The sequence below is a fragment of the Odontomachus brunneus genome, unplaced genomic scaffold (assembly GCF_010583005.1).
Source record: "Odontomachus brunneus isolate Ranch 3 - 2012 unplaced genomic scaffold, Obru_v1 Obru_scaffold_024, whole genome shotgun sequence".
Classification (NCBI taxonomy): Eukaryota; Metazoa; Arthropoda; class Insecta; order Hymenoptera; family Formicidae; genus Odontomachus; species Odontomachus brunneus.
In genome coordinates this window covers 584,122-600,754 of record NW_022639474.1, presented here as the reverse complement: position 1 = coordinate 600,754, position 16,633 = coordinate 584,122, and the positions used below count along the sequence as shown (strand labels likewise).

Here is a 16,633-nt window from a genome sequence, read left to right as displayed (position 1 = left end):
GTCAAAGTTTTACATGAGGAACGCTTTTACTTAAAACGCCTGATCTCAGAAATGATTTTCATCAAATTTCAGAAGCAAGGTCTTAACTCACAAAAGGGTACTGAATATTTGGGCACCAGCTACTGCGGCTTGTTTTGAAAATAAACTTTGTTTTGGTTTCCTTCTCTTCCACAAGTCGTTTCCGCAATGTTAATACTAGGTTATATAAATCTGTAATTATTTGTATTTCGTAGACGTGGCGATGTTATCGTTGACAGGATCGTTTTACTTTTAGCTGAGCTCAACAAAGGTATTTTATATTGTCAGTTTTAATTATTTATTATATTTCAATTTTACTTACTTTTATTTTATTTTATGATTTTTTATAGTTATGACGACTACTTCTCAATATTAATTAACTACTTAATATTATTTCGGTAACGGTCTTGTCAGCTTTAATATTGCGATTAACATTCATGTCAATTTATTCAGGTCTTTAATTAATTGTAATGCGTTCGTATCGTAAACCTTGAGTTTTTATTATCACTGAAGAGGATTCATGTTTGAGCCGAAACGTCTGATTGTTTTATATTGATTATTCATGTTCAATAAATATTACACGATTTCCTAACACAAGGAAGGTTTTACTCATATGGTACATAGCACTATTAGTCCTGTGCTTAAACTCGAATAGCCCCTTTTTCCTATTTTTTGATTGATATCTTTGTTTGCGAGTTCTTATTTCTTTCTTTAAATATCTTAAGGAGATTATTTCCCGTCATTATTTCGCCGTGGCTCTATGAGAGCACCGCCGCGTTTTCCATTTCCAACGGTCCCGTCGGGAAGAATACTTATCAGCATTTTCTTGCCGCCCACCCAATAACACTGTTACAGCATAGCTATTGGCTAATTTGCCCGCCCGCTTGATTCATTATCATCTAAGACCGGGACCTCCGCGGGTGCTCGATCGTGTAAGCGTCCCGGCGCCCCGATGAATAGCGTTGTCGTTTACGGCACTCATTTCCTCACTAGTAGAACAATTGACGTCACGTCACGTCACGTCAGTGTGATTCCAATCGATCTTTTCATCTCCGCCTCTTTCTGGCCGGCTATGTCGCGAGCAAAACGTATTTGCTCGCCGTGTTCGTGCTGATTAGTTGATTATCGTCCACGTCCACGTCGTTTCTAATGATAGAGCTTATTGCCGCCGCCTAAGTATTTATTAATTTATCTCACCCTAATGAGAGTGACGTTGTTCCCCTGAACATCCGATATATTCATTAGGAGGGTGACTAGTGATTCTTGATAGCATTGGGTATAGTTGCTCCACAAGATCTTCGTCTCAGTTTTAACGTACCATTCGCCGTTCGGCATACATTGCTTTGACGCGTCCGCCTAAAAAGTATAGAAAAGCTATGTTTATTTATGAATCCTCTTCACACATTTACACGGGAAAAAGTGTGGTTGGATTAACCAAATACTTAGTAAAGTATGAATAAGCCATAAATCCGATTGGAATTGTTAGAATTCTGACGAGATTTCTGATTAAAATTTGACGACATTTCTGATTAATAGTTGCAGATTCTAGTTAACCAGAAATCTTGTCAACTTGAAAGTTAATCAGAAATCTTATTAAGTCGAACAGAATTCTAGTAATTTCAGCCGGAATTTCTGGTTTGTTCATATTTCACCAAACATTTTATTTAATCAACCAAACTTTCTTTTCTGTACTAATTATTTTTCTCGGCAGAAATATTGGAGTATATGCTGGAAAAAAAGTACCTACACGGAAAAGAAAGATTTGCTAACATATGGACAACTAAAAATATTAGCTGCAGCAGCAGATTTTCTTGCTTTCATAGCAAAGTTATTTAGTTGTAGTATTATAGTTCCTGCAGCTAATATTTTTAGTTGCCCATATTAGCAAGTCTTTTTTTTCCGTGTAAGAAATAAAAAATGTTTATTCCACACATATAAGTATATTAATAACATATTTACTTGTACTAATATATAAGATATTTTTTAAATAAGAAAATATACATTCTTTTAAAACTTTAACTTTTTATAAAAAAGCGATTGTTATATTCTATTTAAATGGAAGAATTTAGTTTTAAATAAATATGTTATTAGTATCCACCAAAGAAAAATTTTTTATCTTTCAGGCATTTTTTCTCTCAAAATTGTACCCATAACCTGGAAACTATAAGCGAGCTTAGAGTAACGGTTGCGTATTTGTTGTAAAAAGAAATGACTATGGCGGTTGAATGAAATCTTCGCTGAGGAGAAATAAAATGCAGATCCCAGTCGAGAGATCGTTGTAAATTCTTATTGTGTGTTGTAAATTCCTACGTTGAACTGCGAAATATGCCAGAGGCGCTTTCATTATCCGACTTTAAAAAATGAATTTCATCTCTTCCTCCACGCAAAGTTCTTACAACGTTATCAGGTCGGGAAATCAATCCGATTAAATTTCTCATTGGCGTCCGCGCGTGTCTCAATATTAAACCGCTTTGTTCATTATTCCACCGTAAAAAAAATTCCATATCCGCTCGCGGATCAGCTAACGAGAAGTCAATTCGGTCGAGAGAAGTCGCGAAATAATAGAGAGAAAGAGACAGAGAGAGAGAGAATATGATATACCAACATATTACCTCAACGTCGAATCCCATGATGTAATACGGGCAAGACTGCACAGCCAATTTTCCAGGTGGTGTTGAGTTCCAACACAATATCTCGTCCCAAGTTTCCGGACACCAACCTGAGACGGATTACGTTAAGATATTAACGCGAGAATAAGTACAAACATCGAGTTATTAAGCGAACATGGATAACGCAATGCGAGCTAAATATATAATAAGTTATGCAACTCCATGAACTTTTTACATTAATTCAGTTTCACATTAATTAAAAGTATCGAGATATTTCCTTGGTTTCTACATTGTTACTATCAGTTTGCATCAGATTCTTGTTCGTTTAACTTTAATTTCGTATAGTTACCGAAGCTATCACACTAAGAAAAAATATCTGAAAATTTATTCGTAGGATATTATGTAGTTTATTCACAGAAAATTAAATTATAATATTATGTATTATAATATAATGTAAAAAAACTTTATATTATTATATTAGGTGTACAACTTTGCTTCCGCCGTTTTCCTATAGATAGCTTTAGCGGGTAGTGGTGGTCAAAATAAATAGATCATAGACGTCATACAATAAACTTGGGTATCTGTCAACATAACCCCATAGAAATATTAGTCGATTTGTGTCTGCATCAAGTTATTCTCGATTGAAAATGTCAGTTTACGAGCCAAATTCTCGTCATTTGCGGGAGATTTTAATTTTCTGCTTCAATATGAAGAAATCTGCGGCTAAGGCTCGTCGAATGCTCTCAAATACTTATGGTGAGGCCGCTATTAGTGAAAGAACGTGTCGTGAGTGGTTTAAACGCTTCAAGAACGGTGATTTTGACATTGAAGACCGGCATAGCGGTGGAAGAGAGAAGGTTTTCGAAGATGCAGAATTGGAGGCATTACTTGATCAAGACTCGTGTCAAAATCAAGAAGAATTGGCACGATTATTGGGAGTGACTCAACAAGCCATTTCAAAACGCCTCAAAGCCATGGGAATGATTCAGAAGCAAGGAAATTGGGTGCCGTACGAATTGAAGCCGAGAGATGTTGAACGGCGTTTGTTTGCTTGTGAACAGCTGCTTGAAAGGCAAAGGCGGAAGGGATTTCTGCATCGCATTGTGACTGAGGACGAAAAATGGGTTCAATTCGATAACCCCAAGCGCAGAAAATCATGGCAAGTTCCTGGCCATGCTTCCACGTCGACGGCCAAACCGAATATTCACGGCTCCAAGGTCATGCTCTGTATTTGGTGGGACCAGCTCGGCGTAGTGTATTATGAGCTGTTAAAACCGACTGAAACAATCACAGGCGATCGGTATCGAACGCAATTGATGCGTTTGAGCCGAGCATTGAAAGACAAACGGCCGCAATACAACGAGAGACACGATAAAGTGATTTTGCAGCATGACAATGCTCGACCCCATGTTGCGAAAGTGGTCAAGACATACTTGGAAACGTTGAAATGAGAAGTCCTACCCCACCCGCCGTATTCTCCAGACGTTGCTCCCTCTAACTATCACTTGTTTCGATCAATGGCACACGGCCTGGCTGACCAGCACTTCCGGTCTTATGAAAAAGTAAAAAATTGGATCGATTCGTGGATTGCCTCAAAAGATGACCAGTTTTTTCGACGCGGGATTCGTACGCTGCCCGAAAGATGGGAGAAAGTAGTGGCCAGCGATGGACAATACTTTGAATCATAAATGTATAACCAGTTTTTTACAATAAAGCCTCGAATTTCGGAAAAAAAACGACGGAAGCAAAGTTGTACACCTAATATAAAATATAAAAATTTTATATTTCACAAATAAATTTTCAAATTTATTCATAGAACATATATTTTTCCAATTTATGCACAAAAATATATTTTGTTCCACAAAAATAAACTTTATATCCAACGAATAAGAATTTTAAATTATTTTTTTTCTCGTTGTAGGAGCTTGCGAAAATTCGTTGGATTTTTAGTCATATTTATTTTATTAATTTCAATCATTTATTGATTTCTTTCATAAATAATAAAACGCATGCCGCGTTTCAGTTAAAGTACCTGTCATAATTATCCAAATTTATTCATAGAACATATATTTTTCCAATTTATGCACAAAAATATATTTTGTTCCACAAAAATAAACTTTATATCCAACGAATAAGAATTTTAAATTATTTTTTTTCTCGTTGTAGGAGCTTGCGAAAATTCGTTGGATTTTTAGTCATATTTATTTTATTAATTTCAATCATTTATTGATTTCTTTCATAAATAATAAAACGCATGCCGCGTTTCAGTTAAAGTACCTGTCATAATTATCCAAATTTATTCATAGAACATATATTTTTCCAATTTATGCACAAAAATATATTTTGTTCCACAAAAATAAACTTTATATCCAACGAATAAGAATTTTAAATTATTTTTTTCTCGTTGTAGGAGCTTGCGAAAATTCGTTGGATTTTTAGTCATATTTATTTTATTAATTTCAATCATTCATTGATTTCTTTCATAAATAATAAAACGCATGCCGCGTTTCAGTTAAAGTACCTGTCATAATTATCCGTCACTTCCTGCCAGCTTTCAAATAATTGTCTAATTTTGTATTTGCAGGACTTATTTTTTGAACCAATAGATTATTGATATTTCAACTTTTGCAAATCCCTAACGCGTATAATTCTCTTCTTCAATAATTCTCTTTATCCAAATAAAACGGGATATTTTATACAAAGCGTGAGCTCTCTCTTCTTCTTTCTCTCACTCACGTGTAGTAATTGAATATTCGCTCAATCGACTCAATCGTATCAATAACACGCCTCCACAGTTATGGAAATAATAGACCCCCTTTGTACACGATACGATAGCGCAACATACAGATCCGATTACACACGCCGGTCATTATTGTTAAGTGCATCGTTGCACCGAGCGAATTGGTTCGGCCACTCAGCAGCGGCCAAGCAGCGAGGGAGCATATTATTACGTAGGCGAAACGTCGAGATTGTCCGTGTGACCGAAGGTGTGAAATTCGTCGCGCTCCTGCGGATTTGCCGCTCTTTCGGGTTCGCTTTGACGCGGTCCGCGGAAACAGGAGAATCCATTAAGGTGCCGGACATGCACGGCGAGGGAAATTGCATTTGATCATTTCCACGTGTATACCGCCGCCGCTCTGTATGCATCGCTACGTGCAACAGGAACAGGCCACTGCATTTACTTGAAACAATGCCACGCGTGCTATTATCGACGTTCGTTATACGTAGCCGCGCGCGCGGTATCGCCGAATATCGCATCGTCGATGCACTCGCATGCGTTGTACACGGGTGGTCGATCGAAAATCGTGCGCTGCCTCCCGATCATGCGGCCATTGCCGGTCAAACTAACAGGATAACACGATGCGAACTCATTAATGTGCACGCAACTTGGTGAAGACGCGAATAATAATAACGGTATAGGTGCCGTTTGTGCGCTCGACTGTACGATTGGTTGTAAAGCTAAATTACATGCGAAGTACCTTCGACTCGGCCTGAGGTAAAAGCATCGACGCTTGGACGCTAATAGTACCGGCACCTTACTCTGAATGTTCTTGTTGTTTTGGTTTTTAAATAAGGTGATTGTGCCAATTAGTGACGGTTGCAGCCGTTTTTCCAAATAAACCAATCAATACGGGTTCATATTTGCTCGAAAACGCGTTCTTACTCGAAATTTTATATATTATTAGTTATAACAAATTTCATATAAAATTAATTAATTAATTAAGGCTAAATATCAAACTTAATTAATTAATAACTCCTAAACTATTGCTCGCGTTAAAAAATGGCAAAGGACTTTTCGTCTCATTGTCAGTTTGACTTCTACTGTCTGTCGTTACAATATTTGACGTTCGATATGGAATACCCTTTTTTATATGAAAGTTTTCTTCTTTTTTATATCTGAAAGTTTGAATATTCATATTTAAAGATCTCAAAACAATAAGAATGTTCAAAGTTAGGTATCAATGTTATTACTTTTACCTTAGACGTGCCTTAAACCATAATTTATGTCGTAATACTACACGTATAAAACTTATATCCTTTAATCTCCAACCGCGCTCAAACTTTTTGTTTCGTTGGCGCGGAAATTTCGACGCGAAATCGCGTATCGCAATATCTTTCTTCGTAAATATTATCTCAACTTCGGCGTCTTCTCCGGTTAACTGAGAAGTAAAAAGCAAACCACGAAACGTGACGTGTTTCGGACAGATTCCTAATACGTGAATTATTCTGCGCCGTTAATTGAAAAAGATTCGTGGAAATCGAGCGATTGAAATTCATGAAACAGTTAATTTTAACGAAGATGGGATTGCATGGCGCCGACGCTTGTTCGACGATAACCCGCGTTTTCTATTATATTCTATTATATACCCGCATGAAGGTGGCGAGACTCATTTGAATCCTGCGATTCAGTGGCATTAATGTAATTAATACTTCGTCACCGCTATTCACCGCTCGCGCGTTTGATTTTGTCCGCTCGAGCGGACCGTGCAAGATTAACTGCGACATTAATTGCTTCAGAGACATCCTACGGATTTATCCACGGTTGTATATACACACGCGGTATAACGCAAAATGTGTGCCGACACGTGTGAACGAGCACGCTCGATATTAGACTGTGCGACGTGTATACGCATTTTCCGCCGATCTTGAATGTACAATGACAGCTGATAGTGGGTTTTCATTTTCAATTGTTTACTTCAGCCCATATCTGGGCTGCGTTCGGAAACGTCACTCAAATACTCTTCCTCTCTTTTATCTCACTCTTGTATCTCGCTCACTTCAACGCAACGGGTACACTTGGATGTCGTTTTCGAACGCAGCCCTGACGCGAGTCACAGCAGCGAAAATGAAAACTTCTGGCCATGAGCTCTTCTAGAGTCGTTGCGGAATTACCGCTGGGAAGTGTTTATATGACATGGAAGTGACAGCAGACTGTTTCAAAATTACGCCAGTTATATTACAGCCAGTTGAGTTTCTGCTTATAATTTTGAAACTCTGTCAATTATATTAAGATATTCTACTTTTTAAAGTGCAATCAGTGCATTTGTATATTACAGATTTCACAGTAAAATTTTACTTTTATTGATCAAAATCGGCAAGATATAGATGGAGCATTAAGACACAGTTTTTATTGAAAATCAGTGAATACTTACTGATCAGTGAATACTTACTGATTTTCACAGTGAAGTACCTTTTACTGACAATAAAAAATATATTTACTGATTAACTTACTTTAAGAAAGTAGCCACGCGGACAGAATATTATAGTTATTTTTCATCTAAATTCCTTTCAATTTTGCTACGTTTTTAATAGTCCAGGAGTAGATTAGTCAGTAAGTCTATCATATTAAGAAATTGAAATTTATACAGTAATTTTACAAAGTAATTATTTATTAAATTTACTTAATAAATTTCTTTAAAAACATCGCGTGTTTTAATAGTATATTTCAGTTTCTAAAATATATAAGTAGTACATACAAAGTTGATTGGATTAAGCAAATTTTTAATAAAGTGTGAACGAAGTTCCGGTTGAAATTACCAAAATTTTGTTAAAGTTAACAAGATTTCTTGAACAGAAATTAAGTGACAAGATTAATTTGAATAGAATTCTGGCAATGGAATTAAATGGAATTTTCTAGTTCGTTCATATCTTACCAGAAATTTGCTTAGTGCGACTAAACTTTCTTTTGAAATATGAAATGTCTGTATGAAGTGAAAGGATAGTGATTTATTACATGTCCTCGGTTACAAAATTCTATAATAATTTTTACTACAAAATTCTCTCCGTGTGAATCAACGAACTAATCGAAATATTACATTTCCTCACGTTTCCGTGATATTTAATCGACGAGCTGACTCAGCCATTTGCATTGTCTGCTATGTTGCTGATCAATTTCAATTAAAACGCGAATCCGTTCGATAGTACCGAACGATCAATCGTGATTTTCGCACAATACGAAGATGTCGCGAAAAGATCGAACGTGGCAAATACAGAGCGATTACGACTGATAGCACGAAATAGATGTGCACGCGTAATTTAAGATCACCCAGGCATACGCAGTGAGAGATTTACTAGACGCGCGTTTAATCGCGCAACCACGCTAGAGGCGACAGACGTGTCCCCGTCCTACGCGCTGAAATACCAGCGGTGTTCGACCTAGACGTGCGACAGTATTTTCCCGCGCCGTTTTCGCAATTATTATCCTGTATCGCTTACCTGTTTCCGCGATATTGCCGCGATTGCAGCGTTTGAATTCCGTTGCGACCATCAGGTCCTGCTTCCGGCTGAGGTCGCTATTTTTCTGAAACAGAACGTGAACGCGCGTAAATCAATATTTATATTTTTGTCGTGATATTACAGTATAAACTGTGTGAACGGCAGATCGATTACGTCGAACGCACGCTCTTGGTTTGATTCATTCGCTAATTTCATAATTCGCATGTCGTATTCTTAAGTTACCGCGCGCCTTAAGGTAGCTGTTTCGCGACAATATTGGTAGGAAGTCAGGTTAAGTAATGATTAATGCAACACAAAGAAGCTCTATAAATCTGTGCTAAATGTTTATAAATATGATACACATACACCACACACAGTTTTTTGGCACTAAAATATCAATGGCAAGCTTATAAGTACTTGTTCGACCAATAAACGTAGACTGAATAACCCAGAGTGGATTAACCCAAAGCCAGTCTAACATGCTATAAGCTATTACCACGGCACCGTTGGTCGTACAAACCGTTAACATATCTAACGCGTAATTTAAATAAATCTTATCGGTTGCATTTGGCCTGGGCAATTACCAGAGGCTCTAACATACTGTTAAAATTGATAAAGATTCCTAAAAAGATTGATTTACTCTACTACAACTTAAGTTCCCACTTTGACAATGACGAATGCGGAATCATCGAGAAAGCAACGCGCCGAGGAAATCTATTTCTTGATTAGAAACGACGATTCCTGGCTCGCATCTAAGATTACTACAACGGGAACATTTGCAAGATGGATCTATCGACAGGCATAAGGAATTGTCTGCAGAAATAGGAAGAGAGAGAAAGGACTTTACGATTGCTGCAACAATTTTGTAGCGTAGGATTTACCCATTAATCCACGTTTGCAATCATTTTGTACGCTTGTTACGTTTGTCCGGCTGAATGTAATGCACGGATTAATTAAAAAGTTTTCCCTCAGATTCACAGATTCGCTACTTTTCGCAATATAATATTTTAACTTCACCAACCTTTTCCTAAATTTCGATCGGAATATGTTCGGTTAAATAAAAAAATTTTTTTTTTTAGGCGCTTTATATGGGAATACCGTTTATCGCGCAAATATTTCAGGTCTGTCGCAATATTCCGAGTCCACGTATTTAATTTACGAATAGTCAGTTCTTCCTATTCAGCCTGTATATTGAAATCGGACGAAAAAAAGGTTGACTCGCGCGCGTTCCAACACGAGGGTGAATGGCTCTCGTTCCGAATAAACACCTTTGTGATTTTTGCGATCAGCCAAACCCGCTATCTTCGACCCCATTGTTCTGTTTTTCGATCGCAGTCCACGCGGAACTATTCGCACGGCGCTGCTTCTCTCACGGGGAAAAAAAAGTTCGACGGCGAATTCAACTCATCGGGTGTTGCGCTTTAAGCTCTCGAGTTCGATAATGCCGCACGTTATTTCAATGTATCTCGCAATGATGTCACGACCATTACCGTAAACTTTAACGTGCATCCTTCTATCGTTTTACGTTCACGGCGCGCTCGTTTCGCTTTTCTTTCTTTTATTATCCATGTCACGCACTTCGTTTTACCGTCAAGCAGTTAGCTCGTTCGTCAATAAAAAGACAGGAAATTTGCACGAAGAACATTTCGAAAAGACGCACGCCAAAACAAAAATAGCCGCTCGGAAATTTTAATTATAATTAGTAACATTTTTTGTGGTTAATTGAAATGCAAATTATTGTTAGCAACTCGTTGGGTAGTTACTCGCGCATTTTGACTGGCGATGGTCGTTAATTAATGTTCAAAATACAGCGCGAAATTTAAATATATATAAATGGACCTGACGTCGTGCAAATGCGTCTGTGTTTATGCACACTCATAACAGAAACATTAGTAACACAAAAGAAATTAAACATTCATATAATATTTACAGATAATATATATTGTAATATGCTGGCTTGTTTTAATTCATTAGTACGCTATTAATTATTCCTATCGCGATTGAGCCTCGCGTAATGTTGTTGACGGAATTGTCAAGCTACTTGGTCGATCGACAGCCCGAAAGGGCTGATGTTGCGGAACACTCACGACATTCTAAGTAGCTTCCCATAAGTATGGCTTCTATCCAAAGACAAAACTCGAGAATCCAGGCAGTTCGTGAGCCGCTTCTACGGGCTGCAGAGAAATTCAACGCGAAGCCTTCCAAACGATTTCATAGTTCGCTGCGTATTTCTCTACGTGTCACCACGCACGACTCGACAGGGGGACGAGACAGACAGTAAAATTATTTATTTTCTGTCTGACTTTTCTGCACCGTCCCGACACGTCATGCACGCTCCCATGGAATGAGCACGCGATTATTCTGGGTCGCTTATTCGAAATAAACACCGCGGATAACGTGCCACGAATCCGCAATACATCGCCCTTTTTGGTCCCTTCTTTACGAGTTTCGCTCTCTCCCTCTCCTCCCCTCTTTTCTCTCTCTCTTTCTCTCTCTTTCTCTTTCTCTCTCTCCCCGTTCACACATTTTGTTAAGAGAATATTCACTTGCTTAAGAATATTCACTTGTTTTGCGTGTAATTTTACATGTAGAAAGGACGTGCTCGAGTACGACGGATGCACTTCAAAGCATAAATGTTGTCTCGGCAAATGTGCACTTACACTTATATGTCCATCTCTCTCTATCCCTCGCGGCGGAAAATATTTTTATACGTTTCTCTATAACTCTTACAGGTAGACGGGAACACTCTGCGTATCTCGTGACACACATAACGTAAATGAGCGTCCGCATGTCGTCGGAAACTGCTTGCTCTCGAGGATGGCAAATGAACGGTCATTCTACACGGAAGATTAACTCATATATCGGAGCTGGATTTCGCGTGAGTTCGAACTTCAGCTTTTCCTGCTTGAAAGCACGCTCGTCAGCGTAGTGTCCAGGTCGATCGGGACAAATGGTGATCATCAATAATGACCGATTACTAGATATTCCGCGCGCAAAACGTCGCTTCTTCTGAATTTCCGTCTCACGCTCGTGGATATCTGCCTTATGTAATCTGCGAGTTGCACATTTCACAGAGCGCTATTCGCACTCGCAAAAAACAAAAAAAGAAGAAAAAAACGTGAACGAGGTATTCTCTTGACAAAAAGCATTCCCTGACAACGTTGAAAAAAGCACTCTAAATAATTGTGATACAAGCTTCAAAACCTCTTTTTAATACAATTCGATTTTCTAATAGCGTCTTCAAATATACGGATTTTCCAACCTGGGCTCGGTTAATGGAATGTTTAAACCTCTACCTTGCTCACCAAGATTGGCTACACAAAGAAAAAAACTGTCTTGTTTGAGAAATACTTTGATTTTTTATATGTAAATTTTAGAATAAGATCACGTAGCGTTCAAACAGAAATAGGTTACTTGCATCAATACATTGTATATGTGTGATTTGAAAAAAAAACCAAAAAAAATATATTCCCATTACTCAAAAATAATTTTTATTAATAGCAAACATGAATTATTAGGTCAGGACACTGTCCACCACATGTGAATTTTTTGTCGTCTCTTTTAGAACGACAAGTGCGTTTTAGTTGCTTTTAGAACGACAATGGCCGTTTTTAGAGTTTCCGCTCTCAATCTAAATAAATAAATGATACGGTCGAAATGTCAGAAGTCGCGAGCAAAGGACGATAGATACGAACGAATAATTGGTACTGGGATCTCCCTTTCGCTCGTAACAGGACACAATGCAAATTACTTATTTATACACGCGGCAATAAAATATTAAAGGGAGTGGTTGAGAGCGTCTTTCGGCCGAGTGTATTTTGAAGCAGGGCAACTACTATTCGAAATCAAGGGACGACTCTCAAAAGAAAAGAAAGTTTCTCTTTTTTTGCGTCAACAGCAACGAAAACCTCATTGCTGAGAAATTGACCACTTTCGCGAAGTTTCGCCTCAGCGCGAACTTTTGTTAGTACAGCAAAGAGCACTTCAATGCGCTCCCGAGGGAGATGTGTTTCCATGCGGGTAAATTATGGCACGTTCGCCGTTATCATTCCGCAGATAGTAGTTTATGGTCCGTGCTAAGCCTTCGTAAGCTCCTGTCAGGTTGAAGACTGAGAAGCTTTGAAGTTACGTTCGACGGATACGCGCATGAAACGCTGAATGAGTCCAAAGGAGCTCGCAAGATTTGCTCATGTCAAAGCTCGCGGATATCATTAGAACTATGTTACAATAAGCTGTCGACGTACAAAAGCATTGTATTTCAAAGTCTCTCTCTCTCTCTCTCTCTCTCTCTCTCTCTCTCTCTCTCTCTTTCTCTCTCTCTCTCCGAAAATTATTTTGCTATGCTTCTTAAATTATTTTGCTATGAGACAAGAGTTTCAAAGATAAGAAGAATTGCAGAATTTTTTCTTCCCGAATGTGAATCGATTATATCGGTAGTCAATTTACATACCTCGTAGAAATGTTATTTTTTTCTGATTTATAGTGCAAATAATATAACTGGTTTATTGGCTGACATTATAATGTCAAATACAAAGTACAAATTAATATTATTAGTATATTAAATTTAAATAACACACACCTTCATTCATAAAATATACATAGATATTTAAAACGAAATAATATTTCAGCCAGTAATATGATTGGTTAACTTAGCAAACATTGACTTGATGAATTAATTATACATGACTGGGCGGTCAAATCAATCATCGAATCGAATCAGTAATGAACAAACCAACAATAAGCGTAATAAAGTTTTATTGAACACCGCGCTAATGTACTTTTGCTGGACGGAAGAACAAGCCACGAGAGAAGGAGAGGGAGAGAGAGAAAAAAGAAAGAGAGAGCAACGGATCGAAAATAGCGTACTTGTTACAGCGAACGAGCCACTTGAGGCTTTTTCCGTGTGTGGTTTTCGCGTCGAATCGCATAATACCGTTTTATCCGTGGGTTAAATGACCGCGATCGTAATCTTCACGATTAAGTGCTCTTGTCGACCACCGGCAAATATTGGCTGATGGAAAATTGTGCGCGTTACTTCGGAAGTGCGCACTCGTCGTTCAACTTAAAAGAAAAAAAAAGGAAACAAGAGAAAACTAGACTACACAAGGCAAATATATCATCGTCTCTCGAAGTTCGCGACGAATTTTTTCGAGTTTTCTCGCTTCAATGATTGACGTTGTGCATCCGGAAGTTTTTAGGAATTGTGGCGTAGAGAGTCCGAAAAGCGAAATTGACGGCACGCGCAAAAGGCTATTCGCTTGTATATAAATATCGGTCCCGTAGAAATATTTCCGGTATTTTTCGCCGAGTGTACGCCGGGAAAAATATCAGCCGGCGTTTCTCGGTAAGCGATCGAGCTTCTGACCAGTATATTTTGCGAATTATCTGCCCGCAGAGATTTATACAGAGATACCGGCGGAAGTATCCACTAAGTGCAGCAGATGTAGACGCGAATTCTGTCGAGTTCTCGTGTCGGCCTCGGAAGATGGCAACGTCGATTGGCGTGAGATAAATATACAGCTCAGATTTCATGTGATCTTATTATAGTTCTCGTTACGATCTATATATTCAATGTTAAATACTAAAATACTATATTGCAGATATGCAATATGCGACGATATGCGACGATTTGGTATTTGAGGTTTTCATAAAGTGATAGCACACACAGAAAAATACTATATTACTGAGAGAACTGCTAAGAAAAGTGATTACACAGTTTACTTCCCGCATTTTAAGCAATAGCTATCTTCAGTAAGGAATATTTTGTTGATAATAGCCTTCAAATATCACTCATCACAAATTTGAGCAAATTATCACGTATTCGAGGGGAGAATTAATTCTCTTTACGAGAATATCGTAAAATTTTATCGAAGAAAAAGTGCGGCTCCATTAGCAACCGGAGTTTTTATTTCAATTTAATATTCTTCGCTGAAACACTAAGCTTTCTAGGATTCGCAATATATTTTGGATCAATTTGATACTTATGACGAACTTGTTTTACGAGAATATTGTAAAATTTTATCGAAGAAAAAGTGCGGCTCTATTAGCAAACGGAGTTTTTATTTCAATTTAATATTCTTCGCTGAAACACTAAGCTTTCTTGGATTTGCAATATATTTTGGATCAATTTGATACTTATGACAAACTTGTTTTACGAGAATATCGTAAAACTTTATCGAAGAAAAAGTGCGGCTCTATTAGCAAACGGAGTTTTTATTTCAATTTAATATTCTTCGCTGAAACACTAAGCTTTCTAGAATTCGTAATATATTTTGGATCAATTTGATACTTATGACGAACTTGTTTTACGAGAATATCGTAAAACAAGTTCGAAGAAAAGTCCTGCTCTATTAGCAAACGGAGTTTTTATTTCAATTTAATATTCTTCACTGAAACACTAAGCTTTCTAAGATTCGCAATGTATTTTGAATCAATTTGATACTTATGACGAACTTGTAATTTCAGATACATAAACTTACGAAATATTTAAAATAAATGACATTTATTTAAATGCAATATACATTTTCCTGTGTACTCAATTTCAGTTTTACTATTAAAATTGTATGCGATAAATTGTTGAAAAATAAATAATATAATAGTATGTGTTACTTCTCGCGAAATATAAACACATTATATATTCTCTCCTTTTGAACAATAGTTATTTTCAACAGAGAATATTTTTCTTGACAACAGTCTTCAAATAGACTCATCGCCAATTCGAGAAAAGCTCATTATATATTATGTGCGTAATGTAAATAATATTTAATATAAAAAATAATAGATGAGAAATTGTTATTCACAGGGAAAATATCGCTGTGTAAAGGCTGTTAGTTGCCGCTATTTAGTTGCCGCGCAAGCGTAAGTAATTGTTGCTACTTACATGTGATTCCATGGCGGCCTCTTGAATTATTGCCCGTATCGCGTGTTCTTCCCGCAGCTGCACTCGTTCCGATCCTCAGCACGCTCCGCTCTGCAACATATCGCGCGTTATTATTAATTAATCGTCTTTCGTGGTATCACGAGAAGGCGCTCTTTCTCCTTTTTATATCGTTATCGCCGTTGCGGTTAATACATCGTGCGAAACCAATGATTTCAGACACCTTACGTTCGTGCAACGAACCGCTTTTCGATTATTAACTTCGGAGAAACGTGGAGCGTTAATTATCGCGTCGCCTGCTAATGAGTTTGTCGTAACGGGTTCGCGCGACGGTAATACGAGCGATTATCCCTCCGTCACGTCACGTTAAAGGGAGCTTTGATGCGGCTTCGGCTTTTTTTACCGCGAAGTAATCGTGAGGATGGGCTGTTAATGTCAAAACGTAATGCCCGATAAATTATGGTCACATTGAACTTGGGCAACGTTCTGATGAAAGAACCCCCTGTCAAAGCGCTCGTTCGGTCGCTCGTGAAACACTGTGACTTGGTTTGGCAATCTTGCCGTATGGGATCGTTAATTGTCTTATTATATACGAGGGTGGTCTGAAAAGTTTCCGACCTCAACGTGAAGATAGCAGCACTTGTAAATAAAAGCTAGTGAATTTCGTTGTTCATCTGTTGACAGTTACTCACCGAAGTTTCAGCCATTTTGGACTCGCAGTTGTTATGTAACAGTCGTTTGAGTAAGTTGATGTGAGTGTTTTTGTGAAAATGGACAAAATCGAGTATCGAGCTGTCATTAAATATTTGTTTTTGAAAGGCAATACGCCTACGCAAATCAAAGATGAGTTGGATTCTGTGTATGGGGACTCTGCACCATCATTTACGACAGTGAAATTTTGGGCCGCTGAATT

The 16,633-nt window shown here is 37.8% G+C and overlaps 1 protein-coding gene and 1 long non-coding RNA gene across 18 annotated transcripts in view; one reads left to right on the top strand and one right to left on the bottom strand.

The window, feature by feature from the left end:
• LOC116842313 (parathyroid hormone/parathyroid hormone-related peptide receptor-like) overlaps window positions 1–16,633 on the bottom strand; it is a 59,274-nt gene that overhangs the window by 4,768 nt on the left and 37,873 nt on the right. For all 17 annotated transcript variants that reach the window (XR_004377707.1, XM_032811329.1, XM_032811338.1 and 14 more), the window contains 4 exons: window positions 15,724–15,813; window positions 8,844–8,928; window positions 2,631–2,737; window positions 1,216–1,374 (listed from right to left, as the gene is read on the bottom strand). Coding sequence is in view for 16 of the 17 variants with exons in the window: in XM_032811329.1 (XP_032667220.1) it covers window positions 1,216–1,374; window positions 2,631–2,737; window positions 8,844–8,928; window positions 15,724–15,735 (363 nt within the window). In the remaining variant the exon portion in view is untranslated. The remainder of the gene's footprint in view (window positions 1–1,215; window positions 1,375–2,630; window positions 2,738–8,843; window positions 8,929–15,723; window positions 15,814–16,633) is intronic.
• LOC116842319 lies at window positions 237–15,415 on the top strand. Its single transcript, XR_004377709.1, has 3 exons — window positions 237–289; window positions 11,576–11,721; window positions 14,239–15,415. It is a non-coding gene; the product is annotated as an uncharacterized LOC116842319 (long non-coding RNA).